The following is a 24,950-nucleotide window of genomic DNA, read 5'->3' on the forward strand; positions in this document are numbered from 1 at the left end:
ACTGCAACATCATGTACAGTGTATTTACCTGATTCTGCCCGCTCTGCCTGGGAACGCCGTACCACTTGAACAAAATCTCAGTGACCTTGTCTGGAAGCTTTCCATCAGCCCAGTACAGTGCTTTTAAAGTGCAATCAGGAAAGAATCCCCCATTTCCAAAGAGAGAATCTAGAGTGGGCTCAAAGCCTTTTCCTTCTACTCCAATCTATGAAAGTAAAAAAATAAGAAAAAGTCTTAGGTCAACTTGTCTTCTCATGATACAAAAGACAGACGCAAGCCCTTCAATGGCGACCCTGGCTTTTAAGAATATCATTAGTATTTTTCTATACGGATGGATTATTCTATTACAATGTCAGCAAAGCAGAATACAGTACCTCAAACATATCCACAGACTTTCCGAACACATTTAGTGTAGCCTCCAGCATTGCTTCTTTAGGCATGTAGCCTTCAGAATCAAAAATGATATTGGCAACCATATCAGCTCCTGCTGCATCATAAAGGCCGGGAATAGTAACATCTCGGGAGAAATGGTAGTTCTGTGAGAGCTTTGTAAAGTCTGTATCAACATTTAATGGCTGAGATGATTTAAGAGCCTCCTGAAGTTTAGTTTTAAGTCTGCAAATAAAAGAAAATACAAGATTAAGATACATAGTATGATAATTACTGTATATACTCGAGTATAAGCCGATCCGAATATAAGCCGAGGTACCTAATTTTACCTAAGAAAACTGGAAAAACTTATTGACTCGAGTATAAGCCTAGGGTGGGAAATGCAGCAGCTACTGCTAAGTTTCATCAAAATAAATACCAATAAAATTATATTAAATGAGGCATCAGTGGGGTATATGTTTTTAAATATTTTTAAATATTTATTTCAAATAAAACCTGTAAACTAGCTCTGTAAGTGGAGGGTCAACAAAAACAATTGTTTTATCAACAATGATACCTTAGGAGTACTCAGCAACCAAGCTAAAACACAAAGAGTTAAAATCCTTCAAAACTATATATAGTTTATATAGAATATAAAGTGCAATGTCTAGTGCAGAATGGGACAGGTGAGGTGAGGATGGCCTAATTTGCACACAAAGGACAGAGGGTGCTAGTCTGGAGGGAACCATGGCACCCGACTCGAGTATAAGCCGAGGGTGACTTTTTGAGCACATTTTGGGTGCTGAAAAACTAGGCTTATACTCGAGTATATACATTATTACTCCCTAAATGTTTTGGTACAAGGAATTAATGTTGATCACATGACAACACGGATTTATGGTTGGAAAAAAGTTCTTCTATTGAAATGTCTCAGCTTAGCAACTGCTGCTTTAGGCATATTGCCATTAGTCCCAACCAATACTGAAAGGGAAAGTTTAGAAAATAGGACCAAAGAATTCTGTTTATAATATGTTTGTATGTTTTTTGCCGATAATTTAGGGGGCTATAGATATAGGGTGAACCCATGAGCGCAATCATGGCTGCTCCTAACATGGATATGCAGATAGATAAGGCTCACTGTGCAGATCATTTGATGTCATTATCTTTTACTGAATGTCTATGGAAAGTTAAAAAACTTAGTCCTGATTTTAAAAAAGGGGTAGATTGTTCCTTTGAAATAAGTACTTGCCCTTCAGCTTCTGGAGCATCCATTTGCAGAATGTTACGGATATGAGAGGACACAAAGTTTTTCACTTGTTTGTTATCATCCCTAAGCAGCACTTTGACAACCTTGCGGAGGTCTGATTGAGAAGGGTTCTTCATCAGCATGAGATAGGCTGCCAGTCTCTTTTGCTCGGGGGCATTACTGTCTTGGAAGACCTGGACAAGTACTCCTCGAACCTAATTAAAAATGGTCAAAACAGGTTAAACTCTATCTGCAACTCCCTGTAGAGTGGAGCTGAGCACAAACATTGTATTATTTTGAAGGCTGGAGAAGCTAGCAGATAAAATGTCTTCATGACTTGACTTAGCCTGGGTTTTATAGAGCAGAAAGAACATAGGACCTGGACCAATGTCTGAGATGATCTTAAATAAAAACCTTTCTAAGTTTCAGAATGACTTTAATTGTTCTGTATCACCTTAATATCCCAACATCAACATGTTGTGATAACATACAATGCAAGTATCTAGTGATTAGGACATCATCCAAGAGGGTTACAGAAATGTGTGATGTCAAACTGTAACTTACATCATCTGTCATGGTCATTCTGCGGAACGCTTGAATAGCAGCTTTCTGAATGTCGGGAGATGAGGCCTGGCCCCTGGCACATTTCAGCAGAGAAGACTTGATTTCTGGATTTGTAGCTTCCATAGCACTACCCATGATGCCGATGGCCTGTGTAAAAGTGAAGATTTTAGCTATATAAGCAATATTCATGGACAACCTAGTTTTACTAAGCAGATATGTCTCTTAAATAAATATTAGCCATGGGTTACTAAATTAGTAACAATATTTGGGACAATAGGGGTGAAATTGCAAAGTGATGGCATTTAAATGAAATGCAATTAGTGAAGATACATCTGATCCCTTATCTGATAACCCTACAGCAGCAACACGTTCCATGGCGCTTCATCAATTCACATCAATCCCCGGTAGGGCTTACAACTGAATTTCCTTCTCATTTTCACACAATACATCTAGGGTCAATTTAATTGGCAGCTAATTTACCTGCCTGTATGTTTTTAGAGCATAGGGAGAAACCTACACAAACGCATTCTCCTAGCAGATTATTGGTCAAAATAGATCTCAAGACTCAATTAAGGTCCCCATACACGGGCCGATAGAAGCTGCCGATATCTGTCCCTTGGACCGACTCGGCAGCTTATCGGCCCATGTAGGGGCAGAAACAAGGGGCCTGGCCGACCGATATCTGGCCTGAAATTGGGCAGATATCGATCGGCCAGGTTAGAAAATCCAGTCGGATTGGGGACCGCATCGGCTCGTTGATGCAGTCCCCAAACCGACTGCCCCATTCGCCTACATGCCTCCCCGATATCGCCACCCGTAGGTGGGGATGTCGGGTGAAGATCCGCTCACTTGGCGGCATCACCAAGCGAGCGGATCTGCCCGTGTATGGCCAGCTTTAAAGCACAATCTCACCAATGTGCTTTCAAGTCTTTCATGTTTGACTTTCTACTTATCATATAGATTTCCATAAGGCATTAAAGTTCGTCTTACCTTGAGGGTTTGGAATGTTTTGTCTTCATTTCCTGTGCATTCATTGCCGATGAGTGAGAGCATAAAATCGGCAACATCCCTCAATTCATCTGTCACTGTTTGTTGCTCTTCATAGAACCTGAACAGATTGAAATACATTAGCTGATTAAGCTTTTTTTTTTCATCTAGTAGTAATAAGTCTAAAACAACTGGGACTGTTGAGGAATCTTGAAAACAATTTACCCCTCCACTTGAATGAGAAATACTAAACATGTCCAGTTGCTTTAGATTCATACAGTATAGCATATCCGTATATCTATGACCTGGATGAGTAAAAATATTGAAGAAGCCACTTGGGGGATTGGTGAAACATTTCAAGATTACTCAGATTACTCATCGTTTCCAGTTGCTTCCATTTCCCATAGACTCCATTATACAAAAATTCTAATTTACAACAGTATCTTGTATTTGATCCCAACTAAGATATAATTACCCCTTATTGGGGCAGAACAGCCCTATTGGGTTTATTTAATGGTTAAATGATTCCCTTTTCTCTGTAATAATAAAACAGTACCTGTACTTGATCCCAACTAAGATATAATTACCCCTTATTGGGGGCAGAACAGCCCTATTGGGTTTATTTAATGGTTAAATGATTCCCTTTTCTCTGTAATAATAAAACAGTACCTGTACTTGATCCCAACTAAGATATAATTACCCCTTATTGGGGGCAGAACAGCCCTATTGGGTTTATTTCATGGTTAAATGATTCCCTTTTCTCTGTAATAATAAAACAGTACCTGTACTTGATCCCAACTAAGATATAATTACCCCTTATTGGGGGCAGAACAGCCCTATTGGGTTTATTTCATGGTGAAATGATTCCCTTTTCTCTGTATAGAGATCCAAATTATGGAACGATCCCTTATCTGGAAAACTGGATAACAGGTCCCATACCTATATTATCACTTCTAGGTACTATGACTTAGATGAATAAAAACAAAAGGTCCAAAGAAGTGGTGAAACATTTCTAGATGACTCCACGTGCCCGGCTGCTTTACACTTATGACTGCTAGATACTTTATATCATGACCTTAGTGAATGAATATTTTTTAAGAGATGTTTTTATTTGGTTGGAGAATAAAAACTTATCACCCAATACCCTCAGAAAAAGATGGGGAGTTTTGTGATCCGTCTATATCAGAGAGAACAAGCCTACTGACCCTTAGGCTATTGTAAACCTACAGCTAATATCATCCCACAGCTGGTAAAGCATAACTTGTATTTTAGCAACTAGTGAGGTGACGAAAGGTCCTCATTATAGCACTTTAAATAAACCAAACATCCAAATTATCTATATATAGTATAGAGGCAACGGCATTTTCCTTAGAGAGGAAAAAGTAAACATCTTGCAGTAAAGTGTATTCTCTTGTGTGTGGCTTTTTCCTTTCAAAGAGAAATCCCCGTGGCAAGATATAGTTAGATAACTCCACTGGCCAAATTTGTAAGTTATTTTGTTAAGTTATGCTTAATAACATGTATATAGGATGCATTTGAAAAATATTAAATAAATCATTTTTTAATGAAATGATTAAATGAAAATTGTTGGGGTATATTGATGACAATATACATTTTTATTACACACAGGGTGTAATCCTCATAACTTAATTTTTGTGGGAATACAGTATAGGACCCATTATCCAGAATGCTTGGGACCAAGGGTATTTCGGATAAGTGGCGTTTCCGTAATTTGGATCTCCATACCTTAAGTCTGATAAAAAATCAATAAACCATTAATCAAACCCAATAGGACTGTTCTGCCCCAATAAGGATTATTTATATCATAGTTGGGATCGAGTACAGGTACTGTTTTATTATTACAGAGAAAAGGGAATCATTTAACCATGAAATAAACCCAATAGGGCTGTTCTGCCCCCAATAAGGGGTAATTATATCTTAGTTGGGATCAAGTACAGGTACTGTTTTATTATTACAGAGAAAAAGGAAATCAATCTTAAAAATCTGAATTATTTGATTAAAATGGAGTCTATGGGAGACGGGTTTTCCGTAATTCTGAGCTTTCTGGATAATGGGTTTCCGGATAAGGGATCCCATACCTGTACTAGCATTTAATTCTCAATAATAAAAACAATGTTTAAGAATTATAGGCAAACAGACATATTTGTCTGTTAGATAGATAGACAGACAGACAGACAGGCAGATAGATAGACAGACAGACAGGCAGATAGATAGACAGACAGACAGATAGATAGATGATAGATAGATATGATAGATAGATAGATAGATAGATAGATAGATAGATAGATAGATAGATATAGATAGATAGATAGATAGATAGATAGATAGATAGATAGATAGATAGATATGCAAGACTAAATTATTTAGAATTAACAAAAAGTCTTACTTGCTGACTGCATGGCTTAATGCATAGAACGAAGCTCTGCTTGACTGATACTGGGCCATGTTGAGAAGTTCCCTTACACGTTTTGTACATGGAGAAGGTAAAAGGCCCAAACCGAAGGTTACAGTGTCACTTATGACTGGGGATATGTCTCCACTTCTGAGCACCTGAAGGATTCCACCGAAGCATTCAGGGGTCCCACACTGAGTCAATGCTTGCAGAGCAATAGGGCTGAAATTTTAGATATATCACATTAAATTCCATTTAACAAGATTTACATAAACATTTAGTAAAAATAATGATTATGTTCTTATCATGTATAAATATATATGAAATATAATCTACTTTTGAAGCTGTCTTCATGTGCATGCTACATAGGGCAAGTTATAAGAAGCCATACTGCCACCTAGTGGTCAATTTGCTTACAGCACAATTACCACCCAATATTCAACGCAACAAAGTACGTATGTATAACTTTATTTATAAAGCGCTAGTATATAAAATACAAAATATATAACCTCTAGCCAGTACCTGGATAGCTGCATTAGCCTGGGCACAAGGGGTCCTAGTGAGTCGTTATTCAGACCCCTTAAGGCTGTCACAAGCTTGTAAAAGCGACTGGCTCTCTGCTGGTTCTGTTCTGACGTGGATAGTTTCTGTAATTCCTGTAGGTTTTCCAATGCAGCATCTTCATTTTTGGACACTGTTTTTGTAGCCTCCAAGGCAAAGCCTCGTGCCAGACTGGTGTCTGAAACAAAGTTAAAAAAATGATTATATATAAATATATAAATAAAATATATATAAATAAATATATATAAAATAACTTAATTTTGCCCCCCAGTCTTTACCAGGAATTGAACACTCAAAAGACTCAAAGGCTACAGAGAATACTTGTACTGAGTATTGCCAGCTTCTCTCTTGCCTAATACCTAATGCTGAATCTTTTCTGATCTCGTCCCAAAATCCCCTACTAAGCTGTGGCCCAAGTGCTCAAATGGGTTTATTTTTGTACCTGGGTCAAAATCTCTGCTGTTGGTCTTGGCTACATCTTCCAGCTTCAGAGTCTGAGTGACTTTTCCATTTATGCCATACTGGTCTCTAGAGAAGGAAAAGGTTGAGATGCATTAAAAAAATGGCAAGTAGAAAACTTTGTGTATTTATAGGTTACAGCCAAAAATCAAACTTCCCCAGTGTTGGTAAGTAAACCCCAGTGCCTATTGGGACTTGGATTGGCAGCACGGTGGTTCAGTTGGTAGCGCTTCTGTGCTGGGGTCCTGAGTTCAATCCCAGTCAGGGAGCTATCTGCGGGGAGTTTCCTCTGGGTACCCCAGTTTCCTCCCAGATCATACAGGCAGCTTAACTGGCTTCTGACTAAAATAACCATAGTGTGTGAATGCAATAGAGACCTTAGATTGTAAGCTTCGTTGGGACAAGGACTAATTTGAATGAGGAATAATCTCTGTAAAGTGCTGCAGAAATGTGTTGGCGCTATATAAATAACAGGAAAATTAGATGAATTTCTCATTCCCTCTACCTTTCCACATTCTCTTTCTACTATACACTTAACTTCTCTTCTTGCCTGTTTCCTAAGTGTCACCCATGTGCCTCTCTCTAACTAACCAACTACCCCAGAGAGATAGAGAGATAGATAAATAGATAGTTAGATAGAGAGATAGAGATAGATAGATATATAGATAGATAGATAGATGATAGATAGAGAGATAGATAAATAGATAGTTAGATAGAGAGATAGATAGATAGATAGATAGGTAGATAGATAGATGATAGATAGAGAGATAGAGATAGATAGACAGATAGATAGATGATAGATAGATAGATAGATAGATAGATAGATAGATAGATAGATAGATAGATAGATAGAGAGAGATAGATAGATGATAGATAGAGAGATAGATAGATAGATGATAGATAGAGAGATAGATAAATAGATAGATAGATAGATGATTGATAGATAGATATATAGATAGATGATAGATAGATAGATAGATACATGATAGATAAATAGATAGATAGATGATATTACAACTCTATTACTCACCTGTATGAGAAGGGCAGGAAGAGGTGAGTCTCAGCACACGATGCCTCAGTAATATGCCTCCTCTTGGGATCCAGGCTGTACTGACAAACCTGACTGCTGCTGATCAGTGTAGACAATGGACGATTCTGTGAAGAAAACCATACAGGACAATCAGACTTCAATCCAGTGAAATATTTTAATGCCTGATCAATACATACATCAATCCATAGCATTGACTAGCATAGTCATTCTCGTTTTCTTAAAGCCAAGAAACCCATTATTATTATTAACATTTATTTATAAAGCGCCAACATATTCCCCAACGCTGTACAATAAGTGGGTTTCATAGACACAAGGTGTGGGAATGGGCATGACCAGAGTTGTGAGAGGTGTGGCACAGGGTGTTGCTAAGCTAGATTAGGGTAAGCCTCTCTAAATAAATGTGTTTTTAGAGATCTCTTGAAGGCAGAGAGATTGGGAGAAAGTCTGACAGTTTGTGGGAGCGAATTCCAGAGAAGGGGGGCAGCCCTTGCAAAGTCTTGACTTACCATGCCTTTAATGATTGCTAGGGGGTTGACATAATCTCTGATTGGTGTAAACCTGTCACAGGTCTTCAGATTCCTCTTGACCGTAACATCTGTCGGCGTGTTACCCTTTCGGCCTGTGACTTTAATCTCGCTGGTACATTTTCCATACACGGTATCCTGAGCAAGAAACGGGACATTCGGTATTAGTGATTCCCTCTAATGCATTATTGTAGGTGACATTTTATTGCTTTTTGTGCAGGCGTACAGTTAACATTCATCAATGTAATTCGCTATATGAATATTGGCTTCATTCAAACAAGTTTATATGAATTTCCCAGCAAACATGACCCCCAGTCATAGCCATGGAATAATGATGGGGAGGCCCATTTATCAACATTCTACTACGAACGCCAAGTGATTTACTCAAACAGACTTTTAAAAAAATCACGAATGAAACAAAACGCAGGAAAAATGCAAAAGACACAAATTATTTCGTTTTGTCGTACAAATGAAACCGTCAACAAAACCTGATAACCTCTAAAACCACGAAGCAAAGCAAGATCTTCCAGTTGTAACAGGGACGCCTGCCGTTGACCTCGACAGCTTTTAGATGGAATTTTTTTTACTTTTGGATTTGTCGCAGTTTTGATGTATAATAAATGGGCATAAAAATCATGTTTTTTCTGCGAATATTGTATTTTTGCCCAAAAAATATCAATCGTGAAAATGAACATTAGTAACTGCCCCCTTTAGAGAATCTTCACCTACTCCAGAATAAACCAACTGCTATATAACCATTGATACTTTTAGGTTCTACAATAGAAAGCTGCGGATTAGTAGCCTCCCCAAACATTTCATCCTCCTCACTTGCCCCCCATTCCTTACCATATAATCTGTTTCCTGGGTTTCATCAACAAGAAGAGCAGAAAGAATTCCCCTCTTCATGTTCAACACATTGAGAGGTTCATCTTTGTCTGGATACAGAACAACATTCTTCCCGTCTTGCACGGTGACCTTAACCTCATACCTGGAAAGGGAGATGGGTATCAGAGTACAGTACGTAAGGGTAACTACAGGAACATACACTACTCTTCATTTGTATCAGGATAATCCAAAATACTTAGAGATAAACCTCAAGAACTGATATTTTCTCAACAGTTCTCTTGTACTTTGCAGATTTGCTAAGCGTTGACAGGAACTGGCAGTTCCATGAGTTATCGTTCCCTAGGGAAACCACAAATGAGAAGTATACCAACATAGCGGGAATATAATTCAATGCCATGAAAAGTATCATGGATAGGGATGGTATGATAAATGGTACTTAGTAATGTCATTAGACATACTGAAGACTCATTGAAAAAAATCCTTGTGGTTTTGTGCTTTTATGAGGATATGGAACTCCTTGATGATTTTTATTATCCATATCCATTACTATAGTAAGTCCTATAAATAGATATAGCAATATACGACTGGTGGAGGAGATCATTCTTGAGCTTTACTTTGTCCAATAAACTGCCACAGTATCTTACGTACTTGGTCATAGCATTGGAGAAGTCCTCAGAGTTCTTTGACTTCTTCAGAAGAGCTTTGCCCTCCGAACTGACCCCGTACACCTCTCGCAGGGTGCATTGCTTGACCCGAAGGATGAAGTTGCATGACTGAGGAACCTCCAATTCAACCTGTTACATAAAAGGATGTTAGCATTATGCCTGATTGAAATGAATGGCCTCCATTAGAATAGAGTAGCACAGAGCCATTAGAATTCCTACCTTGCAGTTGAATTTGGTTCCACTTTGGGAGTCTGCTGTACCAGACACTCCACTCGTGGTTGCAGCTTCATAGTTGTATACATATTTCCTTAGATGTTTGAATTTCAAAGCAGCTTCTGCAACATAAAATGTGCTTATTAATATAAATAAAATGTTTCATTAGTGTATACGGGATTAGCTTTCATGATAAAGAAAACAATTAGGGTCGTTAGTGAGCACCACTCCACTCATCTCCATATGTCTAATGAAGGGTAGTCCACCTGAAGGCTAATGGGACAATATCTGTAGTAATAAGTCAAATCAACTGGACCTGCTGTGTTTTTCTTGAAGATGTTTTGCCAGTCATCCAACTGGCTTTCTTGATTCCGGGAAAGCCAGTAGGGTGAGAATTGGAATTGAGAAAACCAGTATGATGACTAGTGAAATTTCTTCAAGAAAAATACATCAAGTCCATTTGATTTGATTTATTACTACAGACATACCATGATATTGATGAATTAGAACTTCACAGACTAATGGGACGATGTGGTCTTCTAAAGGATTTGCATGGCCCCGGCCAACTCATGGACTAATAAGGGCAATAAGAAATATCAACCAACTACTTTCTTTGCAACGACAGACTTCTAATTACCCAACTAGGGTTAAAAGCGTTTCAGTAGCTTTCATACATGCTACAGTCATAACTAGTGCACCATAGGAGACCACTAGGCACTTCCAGTGAACAGTAGGCAGAACGGTCTTCTCTGCCACACCAATGTCTTTGTATGACATTATCATTATATTATAAGCTGGTTGGGTGGTGTAGAAGATAACTGACCACTGCATGCAAAAAAGGCCATACACACACTGATTATATAGTACAAAATGAGGTTTCATATGATATTTGGTGTGTGTATGGTGGATCAACGAGACGGCTGATATTGCAAAAGTCTTGGATGTCGGTCGTCTCGTTGATTGGACAGGACAAAAGATTTTGATCGGGCGCTGTAGAAGGCACCCCAAGCAAAAGCTGCGTTTAGGGCTGAATCATCAAATAGGGGTAGAATTCTACCTCCATATCTGATGATTCAGCCCTGAATGTTAGTGGAGGGTAGGAATGACCAATAGTCACAGGAAAGATCGTAATTGTAACATGTTTGGCCAACTCTGAGGACTGGAGTGGGTTGCTTTTATCTGTCGGCAATGTGATTCACTGTGAGTAGTTCTTGGACCATGATAATTGTCTATAAAATGTTCCGTAAGGTTTAATTGAACTGTTTTCTCATTGGTTAGCAATTTCCATACATCTAGCGGGTCGATAGCCTTGCAGTATGGTAAAAAGCTAGCTAGATGGCAGTATAAGTTCATAATAAAGAAAATTCCAAATGGTCATCGCAAGGTAATTCAGCAACCCATTTAGTACTTTGTCCTCCTGTTCCCCTCCCTGCCTGTACAGCGTGTACCAATTCCCGTTAACAGGATACACTCCAGCCTCCAATACAAAGGTTAAATACACAGTACACATTTCACGATCCTCGCAGAGATTATCTGTAATAAATTATTATCCACGCTGATAGGGCTGGTATGAAGTCAGCTCTGTGCATGTTTACCACTCTGTCCAGTAGACAAGTGACAGAGGTCACTGAAGATAAACACTGACTTCTTTTTCCTCCCTGGATGTAGCAATCAGCTGCAATTATACAAGCTTCGGCAGGGAGATATAGTTCCACTACCGCACCATCCCTAGCTATCGTCCCAACATGTAAGGAACTAGAACTTTAGATCAAAAATGTCCATGATGAATATGTACAATAGGCAGAGGGCACATTAGATTGCAAGCTCAGTGGATCAATAGCTCTCCACTTCAAAAAATATCTCAAAATATGCTGTAATATTGAGTATGATAAAAGCATCTTGTCTTGTGTTAACCAAAGGGAGTGAAATGAAAGTGGCACGGGTATGGGATATGTTCTTTGGAAACCCATTATCCAGAACATTCCGAATTACAGAAAGGCTATCTCCCATAGACTCCATTATAATCAAATAATTCAAATTTAAAAAATGATTTCCTTTTCTCTGTAATAATAAAACAGTACCTGTACTTGATCCCAACTAAGATATAATTACCCCTTATTGGGGGCAGAACAGCCCTATTGGGTTTATTTAATGGTTAAATGATTCCCTTTTCTCTGTAATAATAAAACAGTACCTGTACTTGATCCCAACTAAGATATAATTACCCCTTATTGGGGGCAGAACAGCCCTATTGGGTTTATTTAATGGTTAAATGATTCCCTTTTCTCTGTAATAATAAAACAGTACCTGTACTTGATCCCAACTAAGATATAATTACCCCTTATTGGGGCAGAACAGCCCTATTGGGTTTATTTCATGGTTAAATGATTCCCTTTTCTCTGTAATAATAAAACAGTACCTGTACTTGATCCCAACTAAGATATAATTACCCCTTATTGGGGGCAGAACAGTCCTATTGGGTTTATTTCATGGTTAAATGATTCCCTTTTCTCTGTAATAATAAAACAGTACCTGTACTTGATCCCAACTAAGATATAATTACCACTTATTGGGGCAGAACAGCCCTATTGGGTTTATTTAATGGTTAAATGATTCCCTTTTCTCTGTAATAATAAAACAGTACCTGTACTTGATCCCAACTAAGATATAATTACCCCTTATTGGGGGCAGAACAGCCCTATTGGGTTTATTTCATGGTTAAATGATTCCCTTTTCTCTGTAATAATAAAACAGTACCTGTACTTGATCCCAACTAAGATATAATTACCCCTTATTGGAGGCAAAACAATCCTATTGGGTTTATTTAATGTTTATATTATTTTTTTAGTAGTCTTAAGGTATGGGGTTCTATTATACAGAAAGACCCCTTTTCCGTAAACCCCAGGTCCCGAGCATTCTGCACAACAGGTCCCATAGCTGTACCTTGTATTGGCTAATCAAATACATTGTTAGCCAATAGCTGAGGTCACTTTATCAGACACAGTTAAAGTGTTCTGGCAAGTTAATAAAATACTGGCCGCTGGGGGCATTGTTTTATTACAATATAAATGGAGATATGCATTCTCATTGTTACATGCAGATATATAGAAGGATAATGGCAACTACATACCCTTATTGACATTTTTAAACAATATTTCATCTCCATTCTTTTTTTTGGAATAATTATTTAAGTAAAGGGCAAGTAAGTGTTTTTATCTTTAGTGTATACATAATACAATGCAAGAACTCTTACTTGAACATGTTGAATCCTGAGAGTCTGACCCATCTTCCTCTGTAAAAAAAACACACAAAAGACATGTCAACTAACTGATCATTTACTGGGAATAGCTGCTCTGTCCCATCAGTCCCTGCCCCAATGAAGTTTTCCTACCACAGACAATACATATACAATATAAGAAGTCCATTAATCTACCAGACAGTGGTAGGAAACCCATGCAATAGGGAGAACATATACATTCCCCGCAGATATTGTCTTTGTTAGTAGCAAAGCCGGGACTTCATAGAAGAACACACACATATATACATGTATATATCAATGGTTTTCATTAAATATTGTACAGTTACACATATATATGCCTTTTCATGTGCCCTTATCTCCAGGGTCTCCCAGAATACACAGCTATCCTGCCTTTTAGGATCAGCAGGACCAGGTAATAAAGGGAAGAGTAGGGCAGGGCATAACAGATGGATCAACTCAAACTTCAAAATCTTGAAAACTGTCACATTAGGCTACTGTAGGGGTAGCATTACAAGGTGATTTACCATAAGGAATATCATGCACATACAATTTGCTGCTGAAAGCTTGGCCCTCTATGAATTTCAGACCTTAGTCTCTGCATTAGACACCCTTAAGCTTATTGCTATCTGTCTGGACATTAACGTTCGTTGTCCCAGTACATCCCAACACAGCTCTATCATTTAAACACCAGTGTCAGCAAATATTGAATGCCCTCTTGGTTATATAATCCATCATATATTGTATTTGCTAATCATACACAAACCCAATCTTCCCTGCTAAAGGGCTGAGGTTGCCTTGGGCTGATACAGAAACCCAAAACATAAGGTCCAACATTTCTACCCTACTTCTTTAGTTAAGCTTTAGTTCTCCTTTAATATCAATGTACCAATAAAACCATCTGTTATTATGAGGCTTAGGGACCCTGCTGCATGATCCCCTCTAATAGGTCCTTAATAGGTACTTAAAAGCTACAGGATGAGAAGTAATATTAATATATCAAGGCAGAAGCTTTGCACTACATGAGGGCTCGTCTGTTTCCTTGGCACTTAATTCCAGCGTATCAACATATGTGGAAAACAATAATTAAGCAAAAATAATTAAGTAAAACTTGAGAGGCTACTCATGTTGGGTAAGAATTGTTGGTACAATTTATATGGTAAATTGGTATTTATTCCCCCTATCGTAAAAAATAAAGGTGCACATAAAGCACTGCAGTCTCAATCAAAATTACTTCTTAATTCATAAGCCAATCAGAAGCTAGATTGTATATATGGCCACCAGTATTGAAATATCAACTGGCTACACTAGCCAACATAGGACTATATATATATATTTATATATATATTGGCTAAAGTGCCAAATGCCCCATACATATGAACATGAGTAATAATATACAATCATTAATTAAATATCATAAATAAAATGTTCAAAATAATTTGTCATTTCCTATGGAATACAAATCAATGGTTCTTATATTTCCTAATAGCTAATAGCATAATAATTCAGCTATCCCATTACTTTTTTATGCACTAGGAAACTTTTTGTTTTTGATTTTGATGGACCCCATCACGGCAGCTTCCAACCACGGAGGAAAAAGCAGAATAAAAGGATTGGTTACTTACGAGCTAAGGCGCTGGCGAGCAAAAGAAGGAGCAGCAGCTTCTCATTGCCCATGGTGAGCTGTGAAAGCTCTAGGGAGTTGCTGTAACCCACTCAATATTTTCTCTCCTATTCCGCTGTCCAATAGAGAGAATGAGCCTTTTCCCTTGTCCCTGAATTTATATACTCAGGAAAACCAGCTGAGCTATTCTGTTTAGAAGTTCAGAGCAAATTGCAAAAGGTCCAAAGGTTAAAGTTTTGTCTCTGAGATTACTGAGAGCAGATCGGGGCCTAGCGATGGGAAAAACAGCAACACAGAAATGATAACATAGAGCAATGATTAGGGATAGAATATATGTTTTCGATTTATTTTTTTTTCATTGTTTGAAATTAACGATTTATCTATTCTGTTGATCTCTATCATCTATTGGTTGCAGAGCAGAGATGGGCAGCTGGAGACTTTGGAGATGGTGGACTAGAGCTACAGTTGGGGGATGCTAGAAATAGTAGCTCGGCATCTGGAGGGCTAGCTGTCCATCACTAATATAGAATGTAGTCTGACCAACTAGCCAGAAGATAAGATGTTCCCAAGTAAGAAATATGTCAGCTCCCAATGGCCACGCATGAGTGGATAACATCATGCCGCCCCCTGTACATGTACGGGGGACCTGTTAATGAAATTAACATTTTATCTATTCTGTTGATCTCTATCATCTATTGGTTGCTATATCTGGATTACAACACTGATTAAACAGGAAAACTGGTGATTTTCAGTCTAAATGTATGATCTGCCATGCATGTGGGACTTGTATGGAGTCATTTGGCCAATGTGGCCTATGATTTCACCAGATATCAATGGAGAAAAAAATGACATCTTGCTGGAAACTGGAAGGGCTTGCATGCAGAGCAGAGATGGGCAGCTGGAGACTTTGGAGATGTTGGTGGACTAGAGCTACTGTTGTGGGATGCTAGAAATAGTAGTGCAGCATCTGGAGGGCTAGTTGTCCATCACTAATATATGTAGTCTGACCAACTAGCCAGAAGGTGAGATGTCCCAAGTAAGAAATATGTCAGCTCCCAATGGCCACGCATGAGTGGATAACATCATGCCGCCCCCTGTACATGTACGGGGGCCCTGTTAATGAAATTAACATTTTATCTATTCTGTTGATCTCTATCATCTATTGGTTGCTATATCTGGATTACAACACTGATTAAACAGGAAAACTGGTGATTTTCAGGCTAAATGTATGATCTGCCATGCATGTGGGACTTGTATAGAGTTATTTGGCCAATGTGGCGGATAATTTCATGAGACATCAATGGAGAAAAAAAGGAAATCTTGCTGGATATTGGAAGGGCTTGCATGCAGAGCAGAGATGGGCAACTGGAGACTTTGGAGATGTTGGTGGGCTAGAGCTACTGTTGTGGGATGCTAGAAATAGTAGTTCAGCATCTGGAGGGCTAGTTGTCCATCACTAATATAAGGGTGTTGACACACTGGGCTACTAGTCACAGCTTCTTTGTAATGGCTACTAAACTCCAGAAAATTCCCCACCATAGACAATACTGAGAATTACCTCTACTAAAACACACATAGAGACAATTATCAGTAAATGATCAGCATTGTCTTTTTTAGTAGCCATGACAAGTAGCTGCTACTAGTAGCTCCACCCTAAAATGTAGTCTGACCAACTAGCCAGGAGGTGAGATGCCCCAAGTAAGAAGTATGTCAGCTCCCATGTGTATATCTCTAATATACACAGGAATAAAATTGGGTGCATATGAGTGGATAAAATTGTGCCATTATCTGCGCATGTATGGGGGCCCACCAATAGTGACCAAGATCCATGTACTGGGGATATTAACCATTTCGGGGATCAGGCAGTTTTGAAAATGTCATTTGCTGATATAGTAGATGCCAGTGACCTGCTGTTTGCTATACAGTGTCTCTCTATCTGTAGTCAATTCATTTGTTGTTAATCTGGCCACAGATGCTTAGAGTTAACCATCAACCTGCCTACAAATCACTATCTCTGCACTCACATACTGCCCATTATAGGTCAAGCTTGTTATTTCCAAGGTGCTCTGATTCCTTCTACTACTGTTTTCTGGTTTCTTGGTCCTGTTCCTTGTGCCGACTCCCTTGTTTTGACCCGGCCTTGTTCCTGACTTTGAGTTTGTCTCTCGATTGTATGGTTATTATCTGGTTCTGGCCCTGCCTGTCCAGCTCTCCCCTTACTGGTTCTTTCCCTTGCCTGCCCCTGTGAGAGTTACTGGATCCTTATGTGGTAAGTCCTGGCAGCACTCGGGTAGCTGAGAGCCAGGCCCAAAGCCAAAGGTGACTGTTATAGGCAGAAATGCCAGCTTAGACAGAAATCCATATTCTCCCCTTGGGTTGCCATAAGTGATGGCGTGGTGCATGGGCAGATGAACAAGTAAAGGGGAACTGCAACTACTCCACTACCTGTTTTGCTAATCATTCTCTTTGCATGAAAGATCAGAACAATAGAACAGTGGCCTTGCTGTATGTGGATCCCTCATATCCTCTCCATCCCATGGGTAAAGCCATAAGCTATTCGTCCATGTATGGCCATCTTGAGACTGCCTGGGGAAAACAATAAGTGACGTATTTTTTTGGGGGGGATGAACTCCATCTCCTAGGACAGAGACCTGTGGAAATGCAGAGCAGAGTGTAAAGTTTTAAAAACATGGCAGATTGAACTCTGTCCGGCACTTGGTAAATTCCTCCTGTGTGTTTTAATTGAATGTAAGGCACCGTGGGCTATAAGTCATGGACCTCATGGTTTTTGCAGGCCTTCATTAACTACTTGGTCTGGAAAACAGTCAAGGGGTTTTTGGTAAACTTGGCTTTACCACCAGGCTTTCCCTGTTTAAAACTTTGCCCACACCATCCTGGTCCCCATGGTTCTGGGGGCAAAAAGTTGACTTCCCTCAACTTACTGGTCAACTTAAACAAAAGGAAATTAAATTTTAGGTTCCATTTGGCCAAGGGCTGATGTGAATGATAAAACTTCCTCTCCAAAGAGCTGTGTAATGTGTTGTTATTATATAAATAAAAAATACAGCAAACATAAAGCTTGGGGAAATTAAAACCTATCTAGCCTGGGCCTCAAATCTATGCTTATTACTAAATCATTTATGAGGAAAGCAGATAGGAAAACACTGTCACCACCACCACTAGGCTCCAGTTCTCTAGATCATCTCAAAATCTCTCTTTGGGCACTACTTGTGCCTACTCCTACTTGTAGAGCAAATGGAGAAACTGACACTTTCGAGACAAAACCTGGCGCCTTCTTTCTACAGCTGTGACTTATATAACATATTAATATCGACAAACAGATTTCTGAAGAAGCAATAAACAGATACTGTACAGAGTTCACAGATATTCCAAGTTTTGCTGCAACATAACTTATGTACTGTAAGATATGCTTTTTGCTGAAGATAAAAAAAAAACAATCAAATGAGCGCCGCTTCGCTGCATACCTCGATTCGCGTCGATTGAGGTCAAGTCATGGTATCAACTGGTACTGATTTGCTGACTGCACATCCCCCTTTTTTTTTTTAGCCGAAACGACCTATTCACCTCTGTCATATATCATATATATCAATAATTAATCTTTCGCCACTTCTGTAACAAAATTCACAAGAATTTAAGAAAATATTTTATGGGTTAAGGATATGGTCCCCAATCTATTATACACACGAGCCACAAAAAGTGTCCAGAAGCAACACAAACATGAAAACATTTCTGGGGGTGCAAAAAAGAGATATGGTTGGCTATTTGGTAGCCCCAGTGTGGACTGGCAGCCAACAGGAGACTCTGTTTGGCATAACATTGGGATTTTATGCAACCAAAACTTGCCCCCAAGCTAGAAACGTAAAAATAGTCAACATTTTTTAGGCCACTGGGAGCAACATCCAAGGGGTTTATGAGCAACATGTTGCTCGTAAGTCCCATCCCATTGTACTGATGGTGTCTGACTTACGTTTTGGCCAGTCTATAATAAAATGATGATGACATTGAGCACAATGGGGAACATAGAAATGCTTTATAGTATTACTAGTGATGAGTGGCATGGATTAGTTGCAAAATTTTGCATTTCTCCATTGGCCTTTTATTTTTGTGAAACTGCTACGGAAAATTCGCCGCTACAAAAAAGTTACAAAAAAAAAAGTCACGAACGTATCAAATAAGCCAACTGTTACATCAAATAAGTTGCGATTGAGTCAAGAAATTTGTGGTCAAGTCACATGTTTGCTTTAAAAAAATGCCCATGTAAAAAAGTTTTTGAATTTTTCACCCATTTTGTGAATTTTTCAGCAGTTTCGGTAATTTTTTGGCGAAGCGAAACAAGACAGATTAGCTCACGACTATTACATTTAGCTGGCAATTTAATCAAATAAGCAGATCTCCTAATGTATAGCTAGTCTTAAGCAGGTCATAAACGGACCGACAAAAGCTGCCGACTCAGCCCAAGCACACCAAGTGGGCAATTTATGAGAACATGTATGGACTGCCTGTCCAACTGACATCTGACCAGATATCTATTGTATCTTTGGGTTAGGACAATATTGGCACATTGCTGTGATGCTCACCTGAAAATTTGCACTGAAATTCAAACTTTATAACAGATTCTAACGTTCTAACAGAAAATAATGTGATTTTTTGCTATTTAAATCCAAAAGAAAAAATACATCATCTAAAATCTGTCAAGATCCTGTAGAAGTCATGTAGATCTTTTATTAAATGACATTTGTGGTTTTTGTAGAAATTAGTTTTTCTAATTACTAATCCACGAATCCGAATGAGAAAAATTCGGATTGGAAAAGGAACATTTTACGACTTTTCGTATTTTTTTGCGAATTTTTTTGTCGCCGTTACGACTTTTCCATAAATTGTCGCGACTTTTTCGTAACCGGTACGGCTTTCGCGAATTGTTGCGACTTTTTCATAGCCGTTACAAATTTCGTGAATTGTCGCGACTTTTTCCATTGCCATTGTGACTTTCGTGAATTGTCGCGCCTTTTTCATTGTCATTATGACTTGTGTGAATTGTCGCGGCTTTTTCATAGCCATTACGACTTTCGCGAATTGCCGCAACTTTCGTATTGAGAGCTCGAAAAAGTTGCGACAATTCGCGGAAAAGTCGCAAAGTACCGATCATTACGAAAAAAACGCATTTGGACGCTTTTTGGACGTTCGTGGATTAGTAAATGTGCCCCTAAATGAACTTTTTTGGGGCTGATTTATCAACATTCAGATTTGTGTGGTTTTAGAGTTGAACTAACCCTTTCATGTATAAATTTACACAATAAATAAGAAAACGAGAAAACCGGCAAATGTTGGAGAATACGACCTGTGGCCAAAAGTGTCTTGTTACCATATCTCCATCATTTATCTAAGAGTCATGTATTTTGCTGGTTTTCTCATTACTAATCACCCTGAGCACACAGTGTTTGTGTACGACTCTCCCGTACAAATGATATCACAGCATTAATAATGACTCAGTGTTTTTCAGTTTGCCTGACAATTCGACACTAGCAAATAGATAGACAAATGTAGGTACAACAGATAACAGATCCCCGTCACACCTCTACAGATGAATATTTAGACAGACTTTTTTTTACAGGGATTATCAGCACTCAAACAGAGCTCAAGAAGGTGATAAAGAAGGATGATGGAAGTAGGGCCGTGTAGGGTGACTGCACCACAAGCGCTTTAGCAGACCTGGTCTTCCCAGACCTCCACCAGAGATGTTCATGGCACTGGTAGGACAGGACACAAGTGGAGCTGCCAGCAAATTGTGTTTATGATTTTGCCTGTTTAACAACCAATTGCATCTGATTGGCACATTGCTAATGCATGTTTTCCAGTGGTGTAGCTATAGAGCAAGAAGACCCCACAGTCTCAGGGGAGCCCAGGGGACAGGGGGGCCCAGACCGCAGGTTCTGTTTCTTCTATAGCTTAAGTGAACCCCCCACCCCACCGCTCTCCTGAGAGCTAGCAGATGGGGAGGGGGGAGGTGAGGGAGGGCTGGAGAGTTGGGATGTGAGGGGCGGGTGGGTACAGAATGGGAGGGGTGGGAGGGAACTGCTTGCATTGTGTGCCAGGCCCTCCAAATATTTTTTTTGGGGGGGGGCTGGCATGGTTTAGGGACAGCACGGCTGTTTTCTGTATTTATTGCACTACCACCTCTGACCTTATTGCCATTTAGCTTGCCTGTTGCTGATGCCTTTCTTCTTGACCCCTTTCTGAACATATCTAGACAAAAAGACTCCAAGCTAAAAACTTTCGTTGTCAGGTGCACTTGGAGTCTTTTTGTCTACATATGGTTTTACCTTCCCCAGCTACGGGTTTGGGGCTTTAAGCACCTGGACCGCTTCTAGACTACAGTGAGCTTTTTCGTTTCCTTCCTCTTCACTTGATTTGAGCCAAATTGACTGCTTTGGGGTTTTGGTTTAGATCAGGGATCCCCAACCTTTTTTACCCATGAGCCACACTCAAATGTAAAAAGAGTTGGGGAGCAACACAAACATGAAAAATGTTCATGAGGGTGCCAAATAAGGGTTGTGATTGGCTATTTGGTAGCCCCTATGTGGACTGCAGCCAACAGGAGGCTCTGTTTGGCATTATACCAGGTCTTTATGCAACCAAAATTTGCCTCCAAGTCAGGAATTCAAAAATAACTCCCTGGTTTGGGGGCACTGAGAGCAACATCCAAGGGGTTGGGGAGCAACATGTTGCTCACGAACCACTGGTTGGGGATCACTGGTTTAGATCCTTCAGGAGATAGACCCGGGTCTTCACTGCGTATTTGGTATGAATAGTTTCAGCTATTCCTTTATCCCATTATTTAAAGCTTTTTAATCTTTTCATTTCTCTATATATTCGTTAATTTACTATTTTGACTTTTTTCACTTAAATTAGTTTGTTTGAGGTTATTATATAAAGTTTCTGAACATGAAGCCCTTGCAGTTGCTGCTTGGGAAATCACCTACCCTGCTCCTAACGGTGGCCAAAGATTTTTCTTTCCCTAATAAACCAAGTGCAATTTGACAAATCCATCAAATTATCATAAGGAATGATTGCACATCTGTCGATTTATCATCCCATAACGGTCAGAAAATCGTAATTTTCGTTATTGGGCAAATTGTACTTTTAAAGAATCGCTCCAAGATAAACCTGGTCCTGCGATAACGAAAAAAAAAAATGTTAATATGTATGGCAAGCTCAAGTCTTGGTCTCTGCAGAGAAGGGGCCCATCCCAAGGGTAAGCAGGATATTAACCCAATATTAATTAGCCCAATATTGAAGGGAACAATACCTGAAAGCAGCGCTGCCCTATTTCCTATAGAAGGATACAGAGAAAACAGAAGATTGCACAAAATTAGAAACCGTGAGTAACCCCCTTACAAAGGTTACTTTAGTTTGTTAATATTTTCACTGGGCAAACATGGTCTTATGGCCATGAATGAATACGGTACTAACAGCATTATTAAACCAAAGTCACCAGAAGGTTAAAATAGAATACATATCCACCAAAACTACAGACTATGACAAGACCCCAGAGAGAGCGAATCAGAGATTTCCCAGTGCAGCCGGTCCAGTTTAACAATTAATCAGGTGGCACGATGCTGTTTGTATAACCTCTACCCATACAATGTCAGTGCCTCCTGTAATGACATATGGCAGTATGTATTACTGAACTCTGTACCTGCCAAATTACCGAATAACAATATCATGACTATTAGATAGCTTTCCCTGTTTCTCTGTTCTGTTACAGACAAAGCATAATATGTACATTTACATATATGAAAGAGCTATTCACACAGCTATGTGAGCCTATGCATGTCCCTAGCAACCTGCCACGGGCACCCTTCAGCCTGTTAGTTGTACCGAGCCCAACTGTGACCCTATAAAACCTTCGGACTACTTTCAGCCTGATCGTGATGTTAATTCATTTAAACATGAAATAAACCCAATAGGACTGCCCCCAATAAGGGGTAATTATATCTTAGTTGGGATCAAGTACAGGTACTGTTTTATTATTACAGAGAAAAGGGAATCATTTAACCATTAAATAAACCCAATAGGGCTGTTCTGCCCCCAATAAGGGGTAATTATATCTTAGTTGGGATCAAGTACAGGTACTGTTTTATTATTATAGAGAAAAGGGAATCATTTAACCATGAAATAAACCCAATAGGGCTGTTCTGCCCCCAATAAGGGGTAATTATATCTTAGTTGGGATCAAGTACAGGTACTGTTTTATTATTACAGAGAAAAGGGAATCATTTAACTATTAAATAAACCCAATAGGGCTGTTCTGCCCCCAATAAGGGGTAATTATATCTTAGTTGGGATCAAGTACAGGTACTGTTTTATTATTACAGAGAAAAGGGAATCATTTAACCATGAAATAAACCCAATAGGGCTGTTCTGCCCCCAATAAGGGGTAATTATATCTTAGTTGGGATCAAGTACAGGTACTGTTTTATTATTACAGAGAAAAGGGAATCATTTAACCATGAAATAAACCCAATAGGGCTGTTCTGCCCCCAATAAGGGGTAATTATATCTTAGTTGGGATCAAGTACAGGTACTGTTTTATTATTACAGAGAAAAGGGAATCATTTAACCATGAAATAAACCCAATAGGGCTGTTCTGCCCCCAATAAGGGGTAATTATATCTTAGTTGGGATCAAGTACAGGTACTGTTTTATTATTACAGAGAAAAGGGAATCATTTAAACATTAAATAAACCCAAAACCCAAATCATTTATAAAAATGTAAATTATTTGATTAAAATGGAGTCTATGGAAGATGGTCTTTTTGTAATTTGGAACTTTCTGGATAATGGGTTTCCGGATAAGAGGTCTGATACCTGTAGTCATAAAAGCTGCCTATAAATGGGGCTCATTATCTAACACAGATGCTAAGCTGTTGTCCATAGCAACAAATAAAATCTCTGCCTTCATTTTTTATCTCCTAGTCTCCTGTTAAATGTAAACTCTTGATTATCATCATTATATATCTGCACTGGTGCAATATAATAAATCAGCCCCCATGTGTCAGTTAGTGATTCGAATTTTAATAAATGGGCCCCTAACAGCCACCATATTTGTTGTTTGTTACTTTTTAACCTACTGTTCTTTTTAGGAACTTATATTGCACCTTAGATGCAATTTGATAACCAACATTGATTCTGAGAAAAAAAGAAATATATGGAACACATGATTATTCTCAGAGAGAAGAACAGAGACCCACAATTAAATATTGCTTTATTAGTAAAGCCAAGATATTGCAATGCTGAGGGCTGATGGTTAATGTTTTACAGAAATTACCTGAAGAGGCAGCAATGAGAAAAGCTAAATAGGTAATTGGGAAACTTATCTTGTGAACAGTCCCTGCAAGGAAGAGATAACCATCTTAATGCGGCAGAGATAAGCCGGCCGTGGCTACAGTTAGAAACTGTAGGGTGATGAGTCCATGGCTAGTACAGAAAGTAGAAAGTAGGCGATTTATAATTCCATATTCGCTGTGGTTTCCTACAGGCCCCCGGTTGGTGATAACATCATTGCAAATAAAGTGCATCTTAAATGTGAAGAAAGGGTTGAGATAAAAGACACACGACATTTAATGCATCAGGCGACACTCAATAAAAGGCAACTGTCCCTCAGGGTCTGGGTATTAATCTTTATTTGGAAGAAACACATTCAGATTTGGATTTGTATAAATCCTTGTTGTAACATTAGCAATGGATACAGCAAAGCCATAGGGTACTGTCTTATACACAGAGGGAAATATGCATGTTGTACAGAAGAGTTCCATCACTCTATCGGGGAATTCTCCACCTACAGTGGTTATTTGCACATTTTGTTGTGCAAGAAAGATCCATGAACTCTCCCTCAGCGAGTAAGCGATAGGGCAGTTATCATTAATAAAGTCAAGAGCAAATGTACAGTCTATGTAACAAACACAGAGATACTGTACATTTTTTTTTTAAAAAATTTAGGCCTCGCCACAAATCCGGGACTGATTTTTAATCCAGACTGTGATTGGTTAATACAGGTATAGGATCTGTTATCCAGAAACCTGTTATGCAGAAAGCTCCGAATTATGGGAAGGCCATCTCCCATAGGCTCCATTTTATTCAGATAATTCAGAT

General features: G+C 39.0%; 1 protein-coding gene across 1 annotated transcript in view; it reads right to left on the reverse strand.

Annotated features, from left to right (window-relative positions):
- Nucleotides 1-14,916, reverse strand: part of apob (apolipoprotein B) — a 35,957-nt gene extending 21,041 nt beyond the window's left edge. Inside the window, exons 1-15 of the mRNA XM_002934492.5 lie at nt 14,780-14,916; nt 13,152-13,190; nt 9,905-10,020; nt 9,669-9,814; nt 9,021-9,162; nt 8,157-8,312; nt 7,630-7,754; nt 6,583-6,668; nt 6,102-6,318; nt 5,574-5,801; nt 3,170-3,287; nt 2,180-2,326; nt 1,619-1,830; nt 375-615; nt 29-205 (exon numbers count right to left, since the gene is read on the reverse strand). Coding sequence (XP_002934538.3) covers nt 29-205; nt 375-615; nt 1,619-1,830; nt 2,180-2,326; nt 3,170-3,287; nt 5,574-5,801; nt 6,102-6,318; nt 6,583-6,668; nt 7,630-7,754; nt 8,157-8,312; nt 9,021-9,162; nt 9,669-9,814; nt 9,905-10,020; nt 13,152-13,190; nt 14,780-14,831 — 2,202 coding nt within the window. The 5' untranslated portion in view covers nt 14,832-14,916. The remainder of the gene's footprint in view (nt 1-28; nt 206-374; nt 616-1,618; nt 1,831-2,179; nt 2,327-3,169; nt 3,288-5,573; nt 5,802-6,101; nt 6,319-6,582; nt 6,669-7,629; nt 7,755-8,156; nt 8,313-9,020; nt 9,163-9,668; nt 9,815-9,904; nt 10,021-13,151; nt 13,191-14,779) is intronic.
- Nucleotides 14,917-24,950: the final 10,034 nt, after the last annotated feature.

This window comes from Xenopus tropicalis, chromosome 5 (genome assembly GCF_000004195.4).
Source record: "Xenopus tropicalis strain Nigerian chromosome 5, UCB_Xtro_10.0, whole genome shotgun sequence".
In the NCBI taxonomy this organism is placed as follows: Eukaryota; Metazoa; Chordata; class Amphibia; order Anura; family Pipidae; genus Xenopus; species Xenopus tropicalis.